Source organism: Entelurus aequoreus, linkage group LG09, assembly GCF_033978785.1.
Source record: "Entelurus aequoreus isolate RoL-2023_Sb linkage group LG09, RoL_Eaeq_v1.1, whole genome shotgun sequence".
NCBI classification, from domain to species: domain Eukaryota; kingdom Metazoa; phylum Chordata; class Actinopteri; order Syngnathiformes; family Syngnathidae; genus Entelurus; species Entelurus aequoreus.
Genome location: NC_084739.1, coordinates 30,139,594 through 30,158,296, shown reverse-complemented (window position 1 = coordinate 30,158,296; position 18,703 = coordinate 30,139,594). Strand labels below are relative to the sequence as shown.

Sequence of the window (18,703 nt, the reverse complement as noted above, 5' to 3'; positions counted from 1 at the left end):
GTGATGCCAATACTGTAGATGCAAATCTGTCAAGAATAACGTTGGGGAAAATGGTGTCAAAGAATCCAGATTCAGATCCAGAACCGGGTTGTTTCAGCTGAAGACCCAAAGTGGAAATGTGGTTCTTCCTCATGGACTAAAAATAATATACCAACATTAGGGGTGACTTAGAATGGTATATTAGACCTTAGAATGGTAGACTGTTCGACGTATTCAAAGGTGTCTGATTCGACTATCAACCTTGCAATCAAATAGTCCGACATTTAACCCCCCTCTTCCTTCCGTGGGAGCCAAGGTAGGAATTAAACAGTAAAAAAGCCAAGCCTGGGGAAGAGGCGTTTCCCTCATGCTTGCTGTAGCTACAATTATCACTTTTGGCTGCGTTATCTTGCTTCATTAATGTGTTATTTTGTACAAACATGGTTTAATGTTTTAAAGTGGTGTCATTTTTAGACACATTCCGGTAAATTATTTCTACTTCCGGTGGTAATCAGATACCCTTAGTAAGAATGGTCGGTGCAATACATCCTATTATTACCATTGGGACCTCTTCTCACCTCAGAAGTAGAAATTTAAACAAAAATAGGTTGGTAATGTTAACAATGGTAAACAGTCCTTATTTATAGGTACAGTACCTGCCATGTGGGCCGACTGAGTGTTTGTCAGTAAATGGTTCCACAGTGTTAGACATCCCTGCTATCCTTTACTTGTGTCAAGCTATAAATGCAACAAATTCATAAAGAAGATATATGCACACATAAAGAAATTATTCACATTTGTACTTACTGACATTGGAGTGTCTAATGTGTGACTTTTTATGTAATATATTAGGCATTGACCACGGTGGAGTGAGACCACCTGTTGGACCCACTCCTCGCCCTGATGTCCACCCTGTGCCCCCTGGAACACACCTGTTGTACACGCAGAGTGGCAGAATAGAGCATGTCCCCCTGGAAGGGTATGATATGAAGAAAGATGACGCCAAGACTGTCCTTCACCTTCCTGTGAGTTTCTGCTAATGAACACGTCTAAAGTAGTAAACAGTGCTTTACGATGTTTTAAGACTCCCATGGTCTAAATATGCTATGAAGGTTAATATGAACAGCTGCTAACAGGTGTCGTAGAGGGGGTTCCGCACATGTTTTAGTTTTTTTAAAGGTGTCAGGTGAGATGTCTTATACAAGTCTTGTAAAAGTGTTCGCCTGTAAAACACTGCATTGATGTCATTCCATGTCGGCTTGATTGGATTCATATGGTGACATTCTCACTAATTAAAAGCACCAGCTGTGTGCAACTGAATTGTGGATTAATTCTTAGGCTGATTTCCAAAGCAGCTGGTGTGAAGTCTGCCTCTTTCGCAGTTCGTGGCATTGTTTCGATTTTTGTCAAGGAAGACGTTAATGTCAAAAAACACATCTGCTTCATGTTTGTATCAGCATCCATTGGGGTGTTTGAAGTGAGCGCAGTTCAAAGCTTCTTGTTTGGCGCCTGCTCCACAGGAGAAAGTGGTGATTGGAGTGGCCTACGACTGCGTGGACCAGATGATCTACTGGACCGAGATCACATCTCCATCAATCAGCAAGGCCAGCATGCAGGGAGGAGAGCCTGTGGTGGTCATTAGATCAGGTAGCACCTCTTCTCGCTTTCATCCCTCACTCATCCAGTTGTTGTTGTTTTTTTGTCAAAAACAAATGTTTACAAAGCTGACTTTATTGATTTTGTGGAAGATTTGCACAGCCCGGAGGGGATTGCTATTGACCATCTGGGACGAACAATGTTCTGGACGGATTCTGTGATGGATCACATTGAGGTGGCCTCGCTTGATGGGTCCCAGCGACGTGTCATCATAAACTCAGATCTTGTCAATCCTCGTGCTATTATCACTGACCCCCCGAATGGGTAGGAAATGATTCATGTTTAAAGGACAACTGCACTTTTTGGGGAATTTTGACCATTATCCATGTGTGAAAACAAAACACACATCTATTCCTTTTCTGTGGGTTGTAAATACTGAACAACTGCTAATTACTGTACATGCTGTGACCTACTTATTAACCAAGGTTTAGCGACATTGTTATTGCAAGAGCTAACACAGAGGAACTACTTTTCTGGCGTTGTGACACATCACCTTGCTTACATTGCTCCTCCTACCTAGAATGAGCTGCCAATAATGTTGTTTGCGACCCGCCATAAAATAAAGGCACTTGAGCTGCTTTTGCTGCTTGCCTTTAAGACAGGAAACGTTCATGCTAGGTTATAAATCATGCATCTCACCTGAACATGGCTCTCAACAAATGGAACACAGCTTAAAACGATCACAACATCACTATGAATTATTTTTACCGAAGGGAGTGAATTATTCTGAATTTCGCAACCATACTGAAAAGATACAATCATTCTGAAAGATACAACCATCCCATCAGCCGGCATTTAAGCGAAATCCGACATTCTAAGTCACTGTTTTAGGTTGTTATTTAAAATGTTGAGCGAAATCCAGGTGCCCAGGGAAGAAGTTTCGGTAATGGTTAAAATGACCAAAATACTGTAAATATTACATGTAATCGTGAATGTGCCTGTTACTACATTACATACATACTTACAGCAAGTATATAAAACATTATTGGAGGTTTTTGGATGTTTTTTAGAGTGCCTTATAGGCGGTATAGATCGTATTTCCATTACATGTATTGTATTTTTACTATTTAGACTGTACAGAAAAGGGCTGTGGTCTTGTCTCACATAAAGATTGTGGATAACTGGCACAATTAAAAAAGAAATAATAATAATACAGTGGTAGAATATAGAATGGGTTAGGGGTTAATTACATATGAATGATCATCCACTGTCGTTGCTACAGTAATCTGTACTGGACCGACTGGAACAGAGACGCTCCCAAGATTGAGACCTCTTACATGGACGGATCAAACAGGCGGGTGCTGGTTAAGGACGATCTTGGCCTGCCCAACGGCCTGACCTATGACTCTCAGAGCGCTCTGCTTTGTTGGGCAGACGCTGGTAGGTCAGAGGGCATGTAAGTCAGCGATGAAGTTCTTTGCCGATGACACTGACTGTACTCTCTTGCATGCAGGCACACATAAAATGGAGTGTACCCATCCTGGCCGAGGGGATCGCAGACAGATCATGGAGGGCATTCGGTACCCGTTTGGCGTGGCATCTTTTGGGAAGCACATCTACTACACTGACTGGCGAAGGTTTGAATCTGCTTTTTGATCTAGTTATAGGAACAGAAGTTACCCTTTTGTATTGTCATGTACGTGCGTTATATCGACACATGTCTGTATTTATTGTGCTTTACTATACCTGCATGATACCCAAAGTGCTCATCTGACCTTATGTCGCCCACCATCGTACACTGAATACCCACAAAATTAGCAAAATACCGTATGCCTGTAGGTGATTGTTAATGTATAAAGCTGAATTCAAAATGTGTATAATAACGAAAACGCAAATTCAATCAATCAATCAATCATCAATCAAAGATTATTTAGGGCTGCACAAGCCACAACGACATCTTCGGCTCAGATCCCACATCAGGGCAACAAAAAACTCAACCCAATGGGATGAGTTTTGAAATTATGGTTTTGAAATTATGGTTTACAGTATAGAAATAGGGCTTTTTAAATTATTATATGGGTGCGTCTGTTACTTGCATTTTTCGGTATTTGGGGAAGATCTTCGGTTGGGGACATCTCTGCGCTGCTGACCCGGATGGTCTCCTGCTGGCCCCACTATGGACTGGACTCTCACTATTATGTTAGATCCACTATGGACTGGACTTTCACAATATTATGCTAGACCCACTCGACGTCCATTGCATCCGGTCTCCCCTAGAGGGGTGGGGGGGTCCTCTCCAAGGTTTCTCATTGTCATTCACATTGACATCCCCCTGGGTTGTGAGTTTTTCCTTGCCCTTATGTGGGCTCTGAACCGAGGATGTCGTTGTGGCTTTTGCAGCCCTTTGAGACACTTGTGATTTAGGGCTATATAAATAAATATTGATTGATTGATTGATTGATTGATTGATCTTGGATTGTAACACCTGCAAGTAGCAGAGGATTTACTATGGCATCAGAACTGTGCCGAAATCTGTGTTTAAAAAACACACTGCGTGCGAGTGGACTCTATTTATGCTCGAGACCGTAGGCGGGAAGTGACCAACGAGAAGGAGGAGAGGTGCTGGGCCGTGTATTAAATAAGTTTCAAAAGGGTGGAACAACACGTGCATAGGGTAAGACACATTGCAAACGCAAAACCACACCGCACCCACAAAAAGACACTGTGCGTGTGCACAAAGAAGCTAGCAAGTGTACAATGACTCTGCACGAAGTGTTTTTTTATGTGCAAGGATTTTGGCACTGTTCTGACACCATAAACTACTGTGTAAAGAAGTAGCGCAAGGGGGTTATTGAAGGCAGTCGATTCATTGCGATTCTTATTTATTTAGAGTGATGCCGAATCGATTTATAATTTTAAATCGTTTTTTCAATTTTTATTTTTTTTTAAGAATCACATTTTTTAAAATATGTTTTTTAGGGCCAATCATTGCCATGATTACTGTCCTTGTATGTATACATCATACGTCAGCAGACAAGAGGAACTTTTGTAACCTGCAAGCTTTTTTAAAACAGGTTTTATTATTTTTATACATAATAATATATTGCAAGGACCGGTTTGGATTGAGAATGGTGTTGAATCTAAAATCAATTCTGAATTGAATCATCACTTCAAATTGTGAGTTGTTGTTATAAGATTCACATGGACTGGACTCTCACTATTATGTTAGATCCACTATAGACTGGACTTTCACAATATTATGCTAGACCCACTCGACGTCCATTGCACGGGTCTCCCCTAGGGGCGGGGGGGGTCCTCTCCAAGCTTTCTCATAGTCATCCCACTGGGTTGAGTTTTTCCTTGCCCTGATGTAGGCTCTGAACCGAGGATGTCGTTGTGGCTTGTGCAGCCCTTTGAGACACTTGTGATTTAGGGCTATATAAATAAACAATGATTGATTGATTGATTGACATCTGTATTCTTTAGTAGCATACAAAACTAAAAAGAAATTAAGAACTATATACAGTTAAATTTTTAAAACCTGAAAATATATAGGAACACCACTATGTTACCATTAGTGGTTTAACAGAAAATATATATTTTCAAATGTCTATACTTTTCACAATTACGAGTTATATTGAATAAAAAATGTTGTCAGTCAGTGGAATTTGTTTGGCATTCCGGCTTGTCACTCACTGCTGTCTTTTACAGAAGTGCACACACAAAAAAGTAGTAGAAGAGAAGCAACTAACATTTTGCAGTCATATTCTTGTTATGATAGATTATAGGCCGTGGCACAGATAGTCGAGCAGCTGTGCCAGCAACTAGAGGGTTTCAGGTTCGATTCCAGCTTCCGCCATTCTAGTCACAGCTGTTTTGTCCTTGGGCAAGACACTTCACCCACTTTGCTCTCAGTGCCGCTCACACTGGTGCATGAATGTTTGGTGGTCAGTGACGTGCGGTGAGGTTCATGACTGGTGAGGCACTGACTTCATCTTAGTCAGATTTACAAACATATGAACCCTAAAGTGTATCTTATTCACCATTTGATTGGCAGCAGTTAACGGGTTATGTTTAAAAGCTCATACCAGCATTCTTCCCTGCTTGGCACTCAGCATCAAGGGTTGGAATTGGGGGTTAAATCACCAAAATTATTCCCGGGCGCGGCGCCGCTGCTGCCCACTGCTCCCCTCACCTCCCAGGGGGTGATCAAGGGGATGGGTCAAATGCAGAGAACAAATTTCACCACACCTAGTGTGTATGTGACAATCATTGGTACTTTAACTTAACTTTAACTTTACACATACAAACTGTAGCACACAAAAAAGCACATTTAATAAAAAAAACGTTATTATGGTCTTACCTTTACTTATAAGTGCGGGAACAGTTGTGTTTGTGTTGGAGGAGTTGTGAATGAATGAAATAGGAAATCCGTGCTGCAGTCTGCAGGTGTACCTAATGTTGTGTCCCTGCACTCGTTCACGGCTCCTCCGGCGCGAGCATTGTTGTTTTTGCACTTTTTGGCTTCTTGTTAAGTGACTTTTTTTGGGTGGATTCGGTCTTGCACGTGGAGGGTTTGGGTGTGGGCTTTGGTTGGTGTGGCGCTCCCGTCGGGCGGTGCATTCTGCGGCGGGGGTGCTTGGCACAAGGAGGCGGGGTTACTGCGAGCCTCCCACAGTGCGTCTTCGCAGCAGTATTATGATCGCTCAGCACAAGAAATACGTTACACACATACAGTTGTTGACAAAATACACTGTACATTATATACCTCAGCTAACTAAACTATGGAAATGTTTAATATAATTCATATAGCAATACGATCTCACTGCACAGCAGGCCAGCAGTTAGCCGAGTCCGCAATCCATGTTGAGGCACAACGCAGTGACGTGCCTCAACTGGCTGCTGATCACCGCACCGTCTCTTCTCAGTATTTGAACGGCAAATGTGAAAATTCAGCGATTTTGAATAAAAATAATCTAAAACTGATGAAGTTAAATGGAAAATAACTTTATAGTATAATCACTGAATACATATAACAATTTAATAATTTTTTTTTCTTTTTACATTTTTTTTCTTTCAATGATGGCAGGTGCCTCTAGTGACCGCACGTCACTGTTGGTGGTGGTCGGAGGGGCCGTAGGCATAAATTGGCAGCCACGCTTCCGTCAGTTTACCCCGGGGCAGTTGTGGCTACAAATGTAGCTTACCACCATCAAAGTGTGAATGTGGAGTGAATAAATGATTGGTTCTATGTCAAGTGTTTTGAGTGTCTAGAAAAAGTGCTGTATAAATCTAATCCAGGCGTGTCCAAACTGCATACTTGCCAACCCTCCCGTTTTTAGCGGGAGAATCCCGGTATTCAGCGCCTCTTCCGACAACCTCCCGGCAGAGATTTTCTCCCGACAAACTCCCGGTATTCAGCCGGAGCTGGAGGCCACGCCCCCTCCAGCTCAATGCGGACCTGAGACTGAGTGGGGAAAGCCTGTTCTCACGTCCGCTTTCCCAATACGCTTGCAAGTTCCAAAACGAATGGAAACAAGAATTTCAGTTCATCCAGGACAGTTCGAAGGGGAAGGTGTATGTTGCCTGTAAATATGTAGAACAGACTTCTCAATTGAACACGGTGGCCGAAATGATATACTCATCATAAACGGAGAAGTTAAACAGGACAATACTGCCATCTAATGGATAGCCACCGGAACACTGAAATTCAAGTATTTCTTTTATGTAAATAAAATAAATATATATATATATATATATATATATATATATATATATATATATATATATATATATATATATATATATATATATATATATATATATATATATATATATATATATATATATATATATATATATATATATATAGCTAGAATTCACTGAAAGTCAAGTATTTCATATATATATATATATATATATATATATATATATATATATATATATATATATATATATATATATATATGTGAAATATATATGAAATACTCGAGTTGGTGAATTCTAGCTGTAAATAAACACGCCCCCAACCACAGCTGACCTGGACATTCGAAAGTTCTCTTGCCGTCTGTGAAGTGTTGTATCCGAAATAGCTGCAATTGTGCATTTCCTTCTCTTAAGGTATTCATGTGTGATTTCCACAAGCGTCTGTACGTGTAGAAGAAGGAGAAACGCAGGCTTGTCTGGATGACTCGCCTCCATATTTAGCTCCGAGTTATGAAACCGCTTGTTATGAAGCTGGCTGTTGTGCGTTCTTTCTTACGTCACTTCCTGTGTGGGGTGCGGTCTTTCTGGCGTCACTTCCTCCCCGAACTCAGTTTGTAAACGATCGATGAGCTAAGCTAAGAGCTAAGAGCTGGAGATTCAAGAAATACACGGCGCACTTACCCGTGTAAAAAATTATCCAAAGAGGGAACCTTAAACGATGGTTTAGTGTGGCTGACACGGGGCTTAGGCTAAATAATTATCCGGCTTAATGTAAACAGGGCCTTAACCCTTGCTCCCGATGGCTCGTGATCAGCACCTATAATGGTCGCATATGTGTGAATGGGTGAATGTGACGTATGATGTAAAACGCTTTGGGTATCACTACAGATATAATAAAGCCCAATATAAAATACAGGCCATTTACCATTTAATTCACCATTTAAAAGTTCCTCCCACACTTAAACATTGCATTGAAAGCACAAAGTCATGATGTTCTCCCATGCATGCACCCTCTCACTAGTAGATTGTTGGGGGGGGTTGGTCTCTGTGTGTGTGTGTGCGTGTGCGTGTGCGTGTGTGTGTGTGTGTGTGTGTGTGTGTGTGTGTGTGTGTGTGTGTGTGTGTGTGTGTGTGTGTGTGTGTGTGTGGGGTCGGAAGCCATCGGAAGAAGTGGCAGCTGCTTGCAATTTCTCCACTTGAGTGGGGGGAAGGTAGAGACACTTGGACATCAAATAACTCTGCCAGTTACATCTGCCCACACTTACTCACTCTTGACAGACTTGATGGAAAACACCCAGACTCGGATGCTTTGTGAGTGTGAGTCTGGAATTGCTCACCTCTTGCATTGTTTACAACAGGGACGCCGTGGTTGCAGTGGACCGCTACACCGGCAAGGAGTCGGATGAGTTCCAGCCTCAAAAACGTACTAAGTTATACGGGATCGCCATAACTTATGCCCAGTGTCCTTCAGGTAAAGGTGGCAACTGTATGAACTCATGTTGATATTTTCTCTGCCTGGCAACCTCTAAATATCGCTGCCCTGCTCATTCATAGAAAGGACTTGACCTTTGCACATTTATGGCTGATTCCGGTTTTATGACCACTGTGCCCCCTTTGAAGCATTCCAAGTGGGTTTTACAAGCATACAAATTGTAGGTTGTCTGACTGACCTGGGAAAAAAAGCAAGATAAATTGTGCATCCATCAGTGAGTGAGAAGATGACTGATGTTAGTGAACACAGACCTCATCCTCCCTACTAGATAAGACTGCACGGAATGTGGAGACCAGTGGGAGGGCCTCCAACATCTGCTGTTAGCTATGTGTTTTCTTTAAGCATGTATTTAGCTGTTGAACAAACCATTTCCTGTTGCTCCCTGCTATGTAGCTTTATAAGAATGTCTTCCTGAGTCCCTATGCTTCCTCCTGCAGGACAAAACTACTGTGCGGTGAACAACGGCGGCTGTACTCACCTCTGCTTAGCAACACCGAACGGTCGCTCCTGCAAATGCCCCGGCAATGCATTTGAAGTAGGCTGTGTAGAGACAGACAGCGGGTACTGAAGCAAGGCAGAAAATTAAGAGCCACTCAGCAGTTACTTAGCTGTCACTTCTGAAAGAAAAAAAAATGCCACTGAAAGCCTGAATTTACTGTTTCATTGTCATTTGCATTTTTTACATGATAAACCTCCCCCAACAGAATTGTAAATACAAACACTATGATGTTGACATGTTTCCCGAGTGCACATAAACTAAGACTAAAACTCAAGGAATTAGTAATTTAATGTGAAATTATAGCAACACATGACTCCTATTGTCAGGCTTGTGGGATGAGTTTACATGCTGGGCAGCGAATCAATAAACACGTTTTTCTAACAGGCTTGTTTGCTGTGTTTGTAGTTTAACTGTCATGGTAGAGACCTCTTGTGGTGAGTAGAGTTCATTACAAATACAAAATATATATATATATTTGGTGCAGTTTTCTTAACATTCTGGTATTTTGACATGGAACCAAATTCAGTAAAAAAAAACTTACATAAAGTGACATTGTTTCTTCCCAAACTCGAATATTCCAAAACCAATATGCCATTATTTTTTTTACAAACCCCGTTTCCATATGAGTTGGGAAATTGTGTTAGATGTAAATATAAACGGAATACAATGATTTGCAAATCATTTTCAACCCATATTCAGTTGAATATGCTACAAAGACAACATATTTGATGTTCAAATTGATGAACTTTTTTTTTTTGCAAATAACCATTAACTTTAGAATTTGATGCCAGCAACATGTGACAAAGAAGTTGGGCAAGGTGGCAATAAATACTGATAAAGTTGAGGAATGCTCATCAAACACTTATTTGGAACATCCCACAGGTGAACAGGCTAATTGGGAACAGGTGGGTGCCATGATTGGGTATAAAAGTAGATTCCATGAAATGCTCAGTCATTCACAAACAAGGATGGGGCGAAGGTCACCACTTTGTCAACAAGTGCATGAGCAAATTGTTGAACAGATTAGGAAAAACCTTTCTCAACCAGCTATTGCAAGGAATTTAGGGATTTCACCATCTACGGTCCGTAATATCATCAGAGGGTTCAGAGAATCTGGAGAAATCACTGCACGTAAGCAGCTAAGCCCGTGACCTTTGATCCCTCAGGCTGTACTGCATCAACAAGCGACATCAGTGTGTAGAGGATATCACCACATGGGCTCAGGAACACTTCAGAAACCCACTGTCAGTAACTACAGTTGGTCGCTACATCTGTAAGTGCAAGTTAAAACTCTCCTATGCAAGGCGAAAACCGTTTATCAACAACACCCAGAAACGCCGTCGGCTTCGCTGGGCCTGAGCTCATCTAAGATGGACTGATACAAAGTGGAAAAGTGCTCTGTGGTCTGACGAGTCCACATTTCAAATTGTTTTTGGAAACTGTGGACGTCGTGTCCTCCGGACCAAAGAGGAAAAGAACCATCCGGATTGTTATAGGCGCAAAGTGTAAAAGTCAGCATCTGTGATGGTATGGGGGTGTATTAGTGCCCAAGACATGGGTAACTTACACATCTGTGAAGGCACCATTAATGCTGAAAGGTACATACATGTTTTGGAGCAACATATGTTGTCATCCAAGCAACGTTGCCATGGACGCCCCTGCTTATTTCAGCAAGACAATGCCAAGCCACGTGTTACATCAACGTGGCTTCATAGTAAAAGAGTGTAGGTACTAGACTGGCCTGCCTGTAGTCCAGACCCGTCTCCCATTGAAAATGTGTGGCGCATTATGAAGCCGAAAATACCACAACGGAGACCCCCGGACTGTTGAACAACTTAAGTTGTACATCAAGCAAGAATGGGAAAGAATTCCACCTGAGAAGCTTAAAAAATGTGTCTCCTCAGTTCCCAAACATTTACTGAGTGTTGTTAAAAGGAAAGGCCATGTAACACAGTGGTGAACATGCCCTTTCCCAACTACTTTGGCACGTGTTGCAGCCATGAAATTCTAAGTTCATTATTATTTGCAAAAAAAAATAAAGTTTATGAGTTTGAACATCAAATATCTTGTCTTTGTAGTGCATTCAATTGAATATGGGTTGAAAAGGATTTGCAAATCATTGTATTCCATTTATATTTACATCTAACACAATTTCCCAACTCATATGGAAACGGGGTTTGTACATTCTGTGTGTCATTTTTCCATGATTGTAACGGATGTCAACTATATGGCTGTGCATAGTACGTTCAACATTCGAAGCCTTAAGAGCTGCGCTGGACAATGAGTTGAGAGTTCAGGACTTTATTAGTGCTGCTCTACACAACTATCACACAGTGGGGATGAAAAGCTTCTATATATTTTACCATAACATTATGATTTTTTGCAAGCTGTTTTGACGATTCAATGCATATAATGTTTACATTTGAGTTAAAGTTAAAGTACCAATGATTGTCACACACACACTAGGTGTGGTGAAATTATTCTCTGCATTTGACCCATCCCCCTTGGTCACCCTCTGGGAGGTGAGGAGAGCAGTGAGGAGAGCAGTGAGCAGCAGCGGTGGCCGCGCCCGGGAATAATTTTTGGTGATTTAACCCCAATTCCAACCCTTAATGCTAAGTGCCAAGCAGGGAGGTAATGGGTCCTACAAGTGGACCAGGACCTATCTTTTAAACAATCCAGGGCGGCTAATTTCACAAGAATCAAACTCCAGGCCCGGGGGCCAGGTGTGACCCGCTGCATCATTTTATATGGCCAGCGAATGTCTGGAAAAAATATGCGTCAATAAAGTACTTTATATTTTCTTACTAAATGTATTTGTTTTTTCGCATTTTGACAAAAAATATATAAGCGCTACATGAAATTGCATACCTTTTTAAACTTTAAGTATCCAATATTGCAACAAATATATTATCATACATAGAAACATTTTCATTTTGTTAAAATAAATATAAATACTTAACAATCTGCCCGACTTATGATTTTAACACAGGTTATCCATCAAATTGTACACTGTAAAAATTATAAAAAGTTTTGTATGATACTATTATGATAGTTTTTACAGCATATTACTGTAAATGGAAAAAACTACCACTGGTTTTTACGGCAAAATTATGTTGACTAAGCTGCCAGGTTTTTTTTTGTACCATAAAATCTACAGTTGTTTTTACAATGTATTACTGTAAATGGAAAAACGGTTTCAGTTGTTTTTGACAGTGTATTACTGTAAATGGAAAAACGGTACCAAATGTTTATGGTAAAAAACTGGCAGCTCAGTTGCCAACATTTTAAAAAAGTGGTACTGTTTTTCCTTTTAATGTGATACACTAAATTGGCCCTAATGTGTGAATGTGAGTGTGAATGTTGTCTGTCTATCTGTGTTGGCCCTGTGATGAGGTGGCGACTTGTCCAGGGTGTACCCCGCCTTCCGCCTGGTTGTAGCTGAGATAGGCGCCAGCGCCCCCCGCGACCCCGAAGGGAATAAGCGGTAGAAAATGGATGGATGGATGGATGGATACGTTGTAAAAAAAAACAACAACAACAACAAAAAAAAACCTATGTTTTACAGTAAAATCTGCCAACTTTTTACTGTAAAATCTACAGGGTTATTTTTCAGTGTAGGTAAAAAATAGATATGATAATCAAATGCAGAGTCAAATTCGTATATTATTTGCTGTTAGACGCGTCTCAGAGGGCAGCCATAACTGTGATGTGGCCATCAATGAAAACTAGTTTGACACCACTGGCTTATCTGGTGTGCATTTCAAGTAAACGGACTAGAGTTACCAAAAAACGACAAGCATGAACGCACCCTTACAGTCAAATTGCATGTTTTTGTCGTGGTCGTATTACCGCATTTAATTGTAATGTAATTTGTAACCAAAATATCGAAACATCTCATGTAGGTTATGATTGCAACATATAATTTCATACTTATACTTACCTTCATGAGAGTGACCATCAATAAAAAACACTATTATTATATAAAAGGCAGATTTTTTTAAATACAGGCATTGAATTGGTGATTGTTGCAATTGTACCTGAACGCACCATTCCTACAGCTCTGATTGATTGGGGAATTACTCGTGCGTCATCCAATGGAAACAAACCGGAATCAACAACAACAACGTCACTGAAAATGGATCCTAGGAATATACCCTCACTTTTGTCTTAAGGAATGTTGTTAATTTGGTACGCAACCATTTTTGGACATCAAAAGTAGTACGTCCACATTTTTCTGTGCTAAATCTATCCTTTTACTGTGAGTAAAGTAATGATTTTAGTGATTTCGCAATGAATTCGCCCTTGACTAGTACTGATTCCTTATATACTGCTCGAGCGACTCTAAACTGTACTATGTGTGTCCTAGTACCTCTACCAAGAATATTGGTAGACAACAATACGGTATAAATGTGTTCTTGTTAGCAAATATATATTAAGATAAGGCATATCAAGCGTAGATTTAGACGCATCGCCTTGTATAGAGGAGTTGTTTAAACCTGCAGTCATGGACGAGGGCCTACATTTTTAAAAATCCTCAGCTTGGCTAACACTCGCTGACTGTTTTTTATGGGGCAAAATGAGGTATGTATAAAAAATACCTTTTGCAATTCCACACAAAGCACAGAACAAAATATGCTAAATACTGCTGCTACTTCAGTGCGTGCGGATATCCATGTGCCCGCTTCTCAATGCTCTACAAACTGTTTCGACTGCCGCCGTAATACACACAGGATACGGCGAAACGACACGACTGCTACGAGCTAATATATCAGGAAATGTTTTCAAGGCGTTGCATTAAAAGTTAAAGTAATTATTATACAGTGAATCTATTAAAACGTGGCTTATTTTATACATAACATAGTTCGAAATACTGTCTATATTGCCATTCACAATAGTGTGGTCAAACTGAGGGGAAACAGATCAGACACTGTCTAAATGGAATTTCCACGTACATGTCAAAAATTAATAATTCGTTTTTTTTTCTAGCACTGGTTTTGTTTGATTGAAATTACTACTTAAGTTTTATTCTATTTCTTAATTTTTGTATAGTTTAGTTCAAAACAGTGGTCTGTGAGGAAAGAGCGTGAACCAAACAAAGGAGTTCCTTTATTTTGAAAATGCGCCCAAAGCGGAAACGAGGAGCCTGCTAAGTGTAGTTACTTCATCGCCTGTCACATCTAAGCTAGCTAGCTATGTAGCTAGTTTAATCGCTCATATCCATGTTATTTTCTTCATGATGCAGTGTGTCACGAGTTGCGGATCCCAGGCTGGTAAAGGCAGGCTATTGTCTTACGTGGGTGTTTGACAGCCATTTCTGAGCGAGGAAAAGTGTCACAATGTTGTGTACCTCTGCAGATGCTGAATGAAAAAGAGACGAGCGCATGAATCTGCTATGAACGACCCAGGAACACATTTGGGGTTCTGGACGACGCCTGGCGGGGAAATCTGGGAAATTTTATTTGGTTCTTCCTGGATTCTTCTACACCTTGGTTGGTGTTGGCGTGGAAGACATGGCCAGTCCACTGCAGGGCGACTTGTTCTATGCTTGGGAAAAGTACATGGACTGTAGGCTTCAAGGAGCAGATCTGCAGGTATGTGCTGCACACCACCTTGCTTTTTACTCATCCATTTTCCTAGAGTAGAATTTTTAATATTACTACTACATTTTTTTCAAGCCGACTCAAATAAACTTCTTGCTTTGCAAGACTGATACTTATAACCGATAACTTAATCGTATCTATTAATTGTAGGTGTCTTGGTAGGCTTTCAAAGTGGTTGAGGTTTGATGTGTTGGTGTGTGATGTTTTTTTCTCCCCTCCTTGCAGAATGTTTGCAAAACATTTGGTGTAAATAGCAAGAAAAATCATACGGTCAAAAATTTTCCCCCAACCCATTATCGGCCATTTTAACGCGCTGTTGCTTTTCAACTTATCTTGTTTAATTGGAAGCTGGCTCGCCCCCCCATCACACGGCCGTTGGATTAGAGAGGTTCTCTACAATCTAAAACTGGAAAAAAATAGGTTTTCGCTAAAAGGCTCTGCTCAAGCGTTTCAAAGCTCATGGAGTCCTTTCTTGCTGTATGTCAACTCTCTTGACTTATGCCCAGACGCAGTTGAGGAATAATCCCCCTTTTATTTATTTATTTATATATATTTTTTTCTCCCATTCTCTCTTCTTTCAGCCTCTGTCTGTCTCTGGCCTCGTATGGGTGTGTGTGTGTGAATGTGTCTGTTTTTGTCGTATTACTTGTTGTATGTTTGTGCCGTATGTCCCTTGTTGGTTTGACCTGAGTGGGGTGGGAGGGTGGGTGGGTGGTTTGGATTTTAAGGGAAAGGGTGTGAAGAATTTACTGACTTTAAAATTGTACTGTTTCGACTTGCACTTTTTTCTGTCTATTTGAAAATGTCAATAAAAAGAGTTGGATTAAATAGCAAGAAACATGTCTTCCTCTGAAACACTGAAGTAGTCCCACGCGATCGACGCTATGTTTGTATATAATTAACTTAACAGCAGGGGTGGGAAAAAGAGATGATTGATAACCATAACCCACCAACAACCTCGCCTCATTGGTACGTTGGTAATGTTATCGGTATGTTATCATAATTCTTCATATTCATATCGATTTTCTTAAAAAAGTATGTGATCGCCATTGCTGATTAATGCCTTTTTAATGTTGATGCAGATTGTCTCTGGTGGACACTATTTATTTGTAGTACCCCCGGCTGAAAAGCTGCTAGCAGCTACACCTAAAATACAATTATCATAAAAACAATTAGAATTAATTATAATTAAAATCAATCAAATACTGTGGATAGAATACTTTCAGTTGTCATTTGCGCAATCAAATAAAACAGTTTTCAGGCTGGATTTGAACACTTTCAGGAAGAGTATTCCAGATTTTGGAGCATATAACTGAAATGCAGTTGGTCCTGACTCTAGGCACCAGCGTATATTCTCAGAGCTTGAGATTGTTCATATGGCTCTAACATGTCAGATAAAGTTAAAGTTAAAGTACCAATGATTGTCACACACACACTAGGTGTGGTGAAATTTGTCCTCTGCATTTGACCCATCCCCTTGGGGAGCAGTGGGCAGCAGCGGCGCCGCGCCGTATCATTATCATGTAGTATTATCACTGGAGGATGAGGCTAAACACCAAGATCAAGCCATTAGCAGGCATGGTGATAGCTAAACTAATCGCTAAGCTAATTGCTTAGATAATCGCTAAGCTGATCGCTAAACTAGCTTGAAATAACATCAAGAAATATGTGCTTAGTAAAATTTCCGAAGCGTTGCTGGAACCACTTTGCAGCAGAAAGTAAGCAGATGTTAACCATTAGGAAATTAACAAGTAGACTAATAAGAGTCTAGAGCAGGGGTGTCAGACTCGTTTTCATTGAGGGCCAAGTCGTAGTTATGGTTGCCCTCAGAGGGCCGCTTGTAACAGCGAATAATGTATAAATTTGCCTATTAATTTTATTGTTTTATTAATATTTTACATACACTGTACAAATAAATCTGTATATGTTACCCTAAAATTATGGTAACTGAGTTGCCAGTTTTTAGTGTAAAATCTACAGTTTACAATATACAGTGGGGCAAAAAAGTATTTAGTCAGCCACCCATTGATTGTCAATGGGTGGCTGACTAAATACTTTTTTGCCCCACTGTATAAGGTAAATGGAAAAAGAGCACCCACTGTTTTTTTTGCGGTATAATACTGGCAGCTTTGTCGCCAGAATTTTACTGTCAAATGGACGGTGGTTTTTACAACATATTACTGTAAATGGAAAAACGGTGTCACTGTTTTTTTTTATTCTGGCAAATGTATTTTAAATTCTACCAGTTTTTTACTATGAAAAACTGTTATACCATTTTTCCATTTAAAGTAATACACCGTAAAAACAACAACCGTAGGTATAACAGTCAAACGCTGCCAGAATGTTACAGTAATGACAGCGGTATTTTTTTCAAACTACAGTAATATGCTGTAAAAACCCATACATTTTACCGTAAAATCTAATTTCATTTTTACAGTGTACAATTTGATGGATAACTTGCTTCGAAATCATACGTCGAGCAGATATTGAAGTATTTATTATTATTTAAACGAAAATAAAATATTTGGAAAGTATGATTATACAATATTTGTTCCAATATTGCGTTATATTAAAGTTTAAAAGGTATGCAATTTGATGCGGTAGATATATTTCTTATGTCAAAATGGAAAAAACAAATACGTTTAGTAAGAAAAGACAAAAGTACTTTTTTGACAAAAAATTTTTCTAGGGGCTATATAAAATGATGTGGCGGGCCAGATCTGGCCCCCGGGCCTTGAGTTTGACATATATGGTCTAGAGCAACAGCATCTGTGTGCGACCAGAAGTATATTTCTCTTCTCTGTGAAGCGCTTTGAGTATCTGGTAAAGCATTATATAAATGTAATCCATTATTATTATTGTTATTGCTATTATTATTATTTCTATTGTTAATATTATAACAGGTAATGGGAGGGTGAATCGATCCCTAATTCAATGGTGTTAATACCAAGGGTAGTATCAGTACAGGATTTTCACGGGTCATTAAAAAGAAAATTAGGCATTAAATGGCATTAAAAAGCATTAACTACCTCGGCAACCTCAGCCCCAGAAATAGGCTTCAGGATGAGGTCTCTGCTTTTTGCAGATGATGTGGTCCTGATGGCTTCATCTGGCCAGGATTTTCAGCTCTCACTGGATCGGTTTGCAGCTGAGTGTGAAGCGACTGGGATGAAAATCAGCACCTCTAAGTCCGAGTCCATGGTTCTCGCCCGGAAAAGGGTGGAGTGCCATTTCCGGGTTGGGGAGGAGATCTTGCCCCAAGTGGAGGAGTTCAAGTACCTCGGAGTCTTGTTCACGAGTGAGGGAAGAGTGGATCGTGAGATAGACAGGCGGATCGGTGCGGCGTCTTCAGTAATGCGGACGCTGTATCGATCCGTTGTGGTGAAGAAGGAGCTGAGCCGGAAGGCAAAGCTCTCAATTTACCGGTCGATCTACGTTCCCATCCTCACCTATGGTCATGAGCTTTGGGTTATGACCGAAAGGACAAGATCACGGGTACAAGCGGCCGAAATGAGTTTCCTCCGCCGGGTGGCGGGGCTCTCCCTTGGAGATAGGGTGAGAAGCGCTGTCATTCGAGAGGAGCTTAAAGTAAAGCGGCTGCTCCTCCACATTGAGAGGAGCCAGATGAGGTGGTTTGGGCATCAGGATGCCCCCTGGATGCCTCCCTCGGGAGGTGTTTAGGGCACGTCCGACTGGTCGGAGGCCACGGGGAAAAACCAGGACATGTAGGGGAGACTGTTAAAGGCACGCAACAGTTATGTGCCACATATCTTGTGTCGTGACCAACAAAGCAATTTCTGCTGTATAAGACAAAGGAAGCTAGAAAAT

At 40.6% G+C, this 18,703-nt stretch overlaps 2 protein-coding genes across 10 annotated transcripts in view; both read left to right on the top strand.

Annotated features, from left to right (window-relative positions):
• The window catches only part of nid1a (nidogen 1a), a 34,549-nt gene extending 24,896 nt beyond the window's left edge, over positions 1–9,653 (top strand). For both annotated transcript variants that reach the window (XM_062058536.1, XM_062058534.1), the window contains 7 exons: positions 832–1,004; positions 1,500–1,626; positions 1,728–1,899; positions 2,858–3,015; positions 3,089–3,212; positions 8,640–8,752; positions 9,211–9,653. In XM_062058536.1, coding sequence (XP_061914520.1) covers positions 832–1,004; positions 1,500–1,626; positions 1,728–1,899; positions 2,858–3,015; positions 3,089–3,212; positions 8,640–8,752; positions 9,211–9,341 — 998 coding nt within the window. In that variant the 3' untranslated portion in view covers positions 9,342–9,653. The remainder of the gene's footprint in view (positions 1–831; positions 1,005–1,499; positions 1,627–1,727; positions 1,900–2,857; positions 3,016–3,088; positions 3,213–8,639; positions 8,753–9,210) is intronic.
• A 3,730-nt stretch (positions 9,654–13,383) lies between these two features.
• The window catches only part of lyst (lysosomal trafficking regulator), a 131,240-nt gene continuing 125,920 nt past the window's right edge, over positions 13,384–18,703 (top strand). For 2 of the 8 annotated variants that reach the window (XM_062058525.1, XM_062058526.1), the window contains exons 1-2: positions 14,214–14,545; positions 14,631–14,866. In XM_062058525.1, the coding sequence (XP_061914509.1) occupies positions 14,786–14,866 (81 nt within the window). In that variant the 5' untranslated portion in view covers positions 14,214–14,545; positions 14,631–14,785. Of the gene's footprint in view, positions 13,534–13,754; positions 13,857–14,213; positions 14,569–14,630; positions 14,867–18,703 lie in introns of those variants that run through there. The other 6 variants (XM_062058519.1, XM_062058527.1, XM_062058524.1 and 3 more) reach the window with 5 other exon arrangements.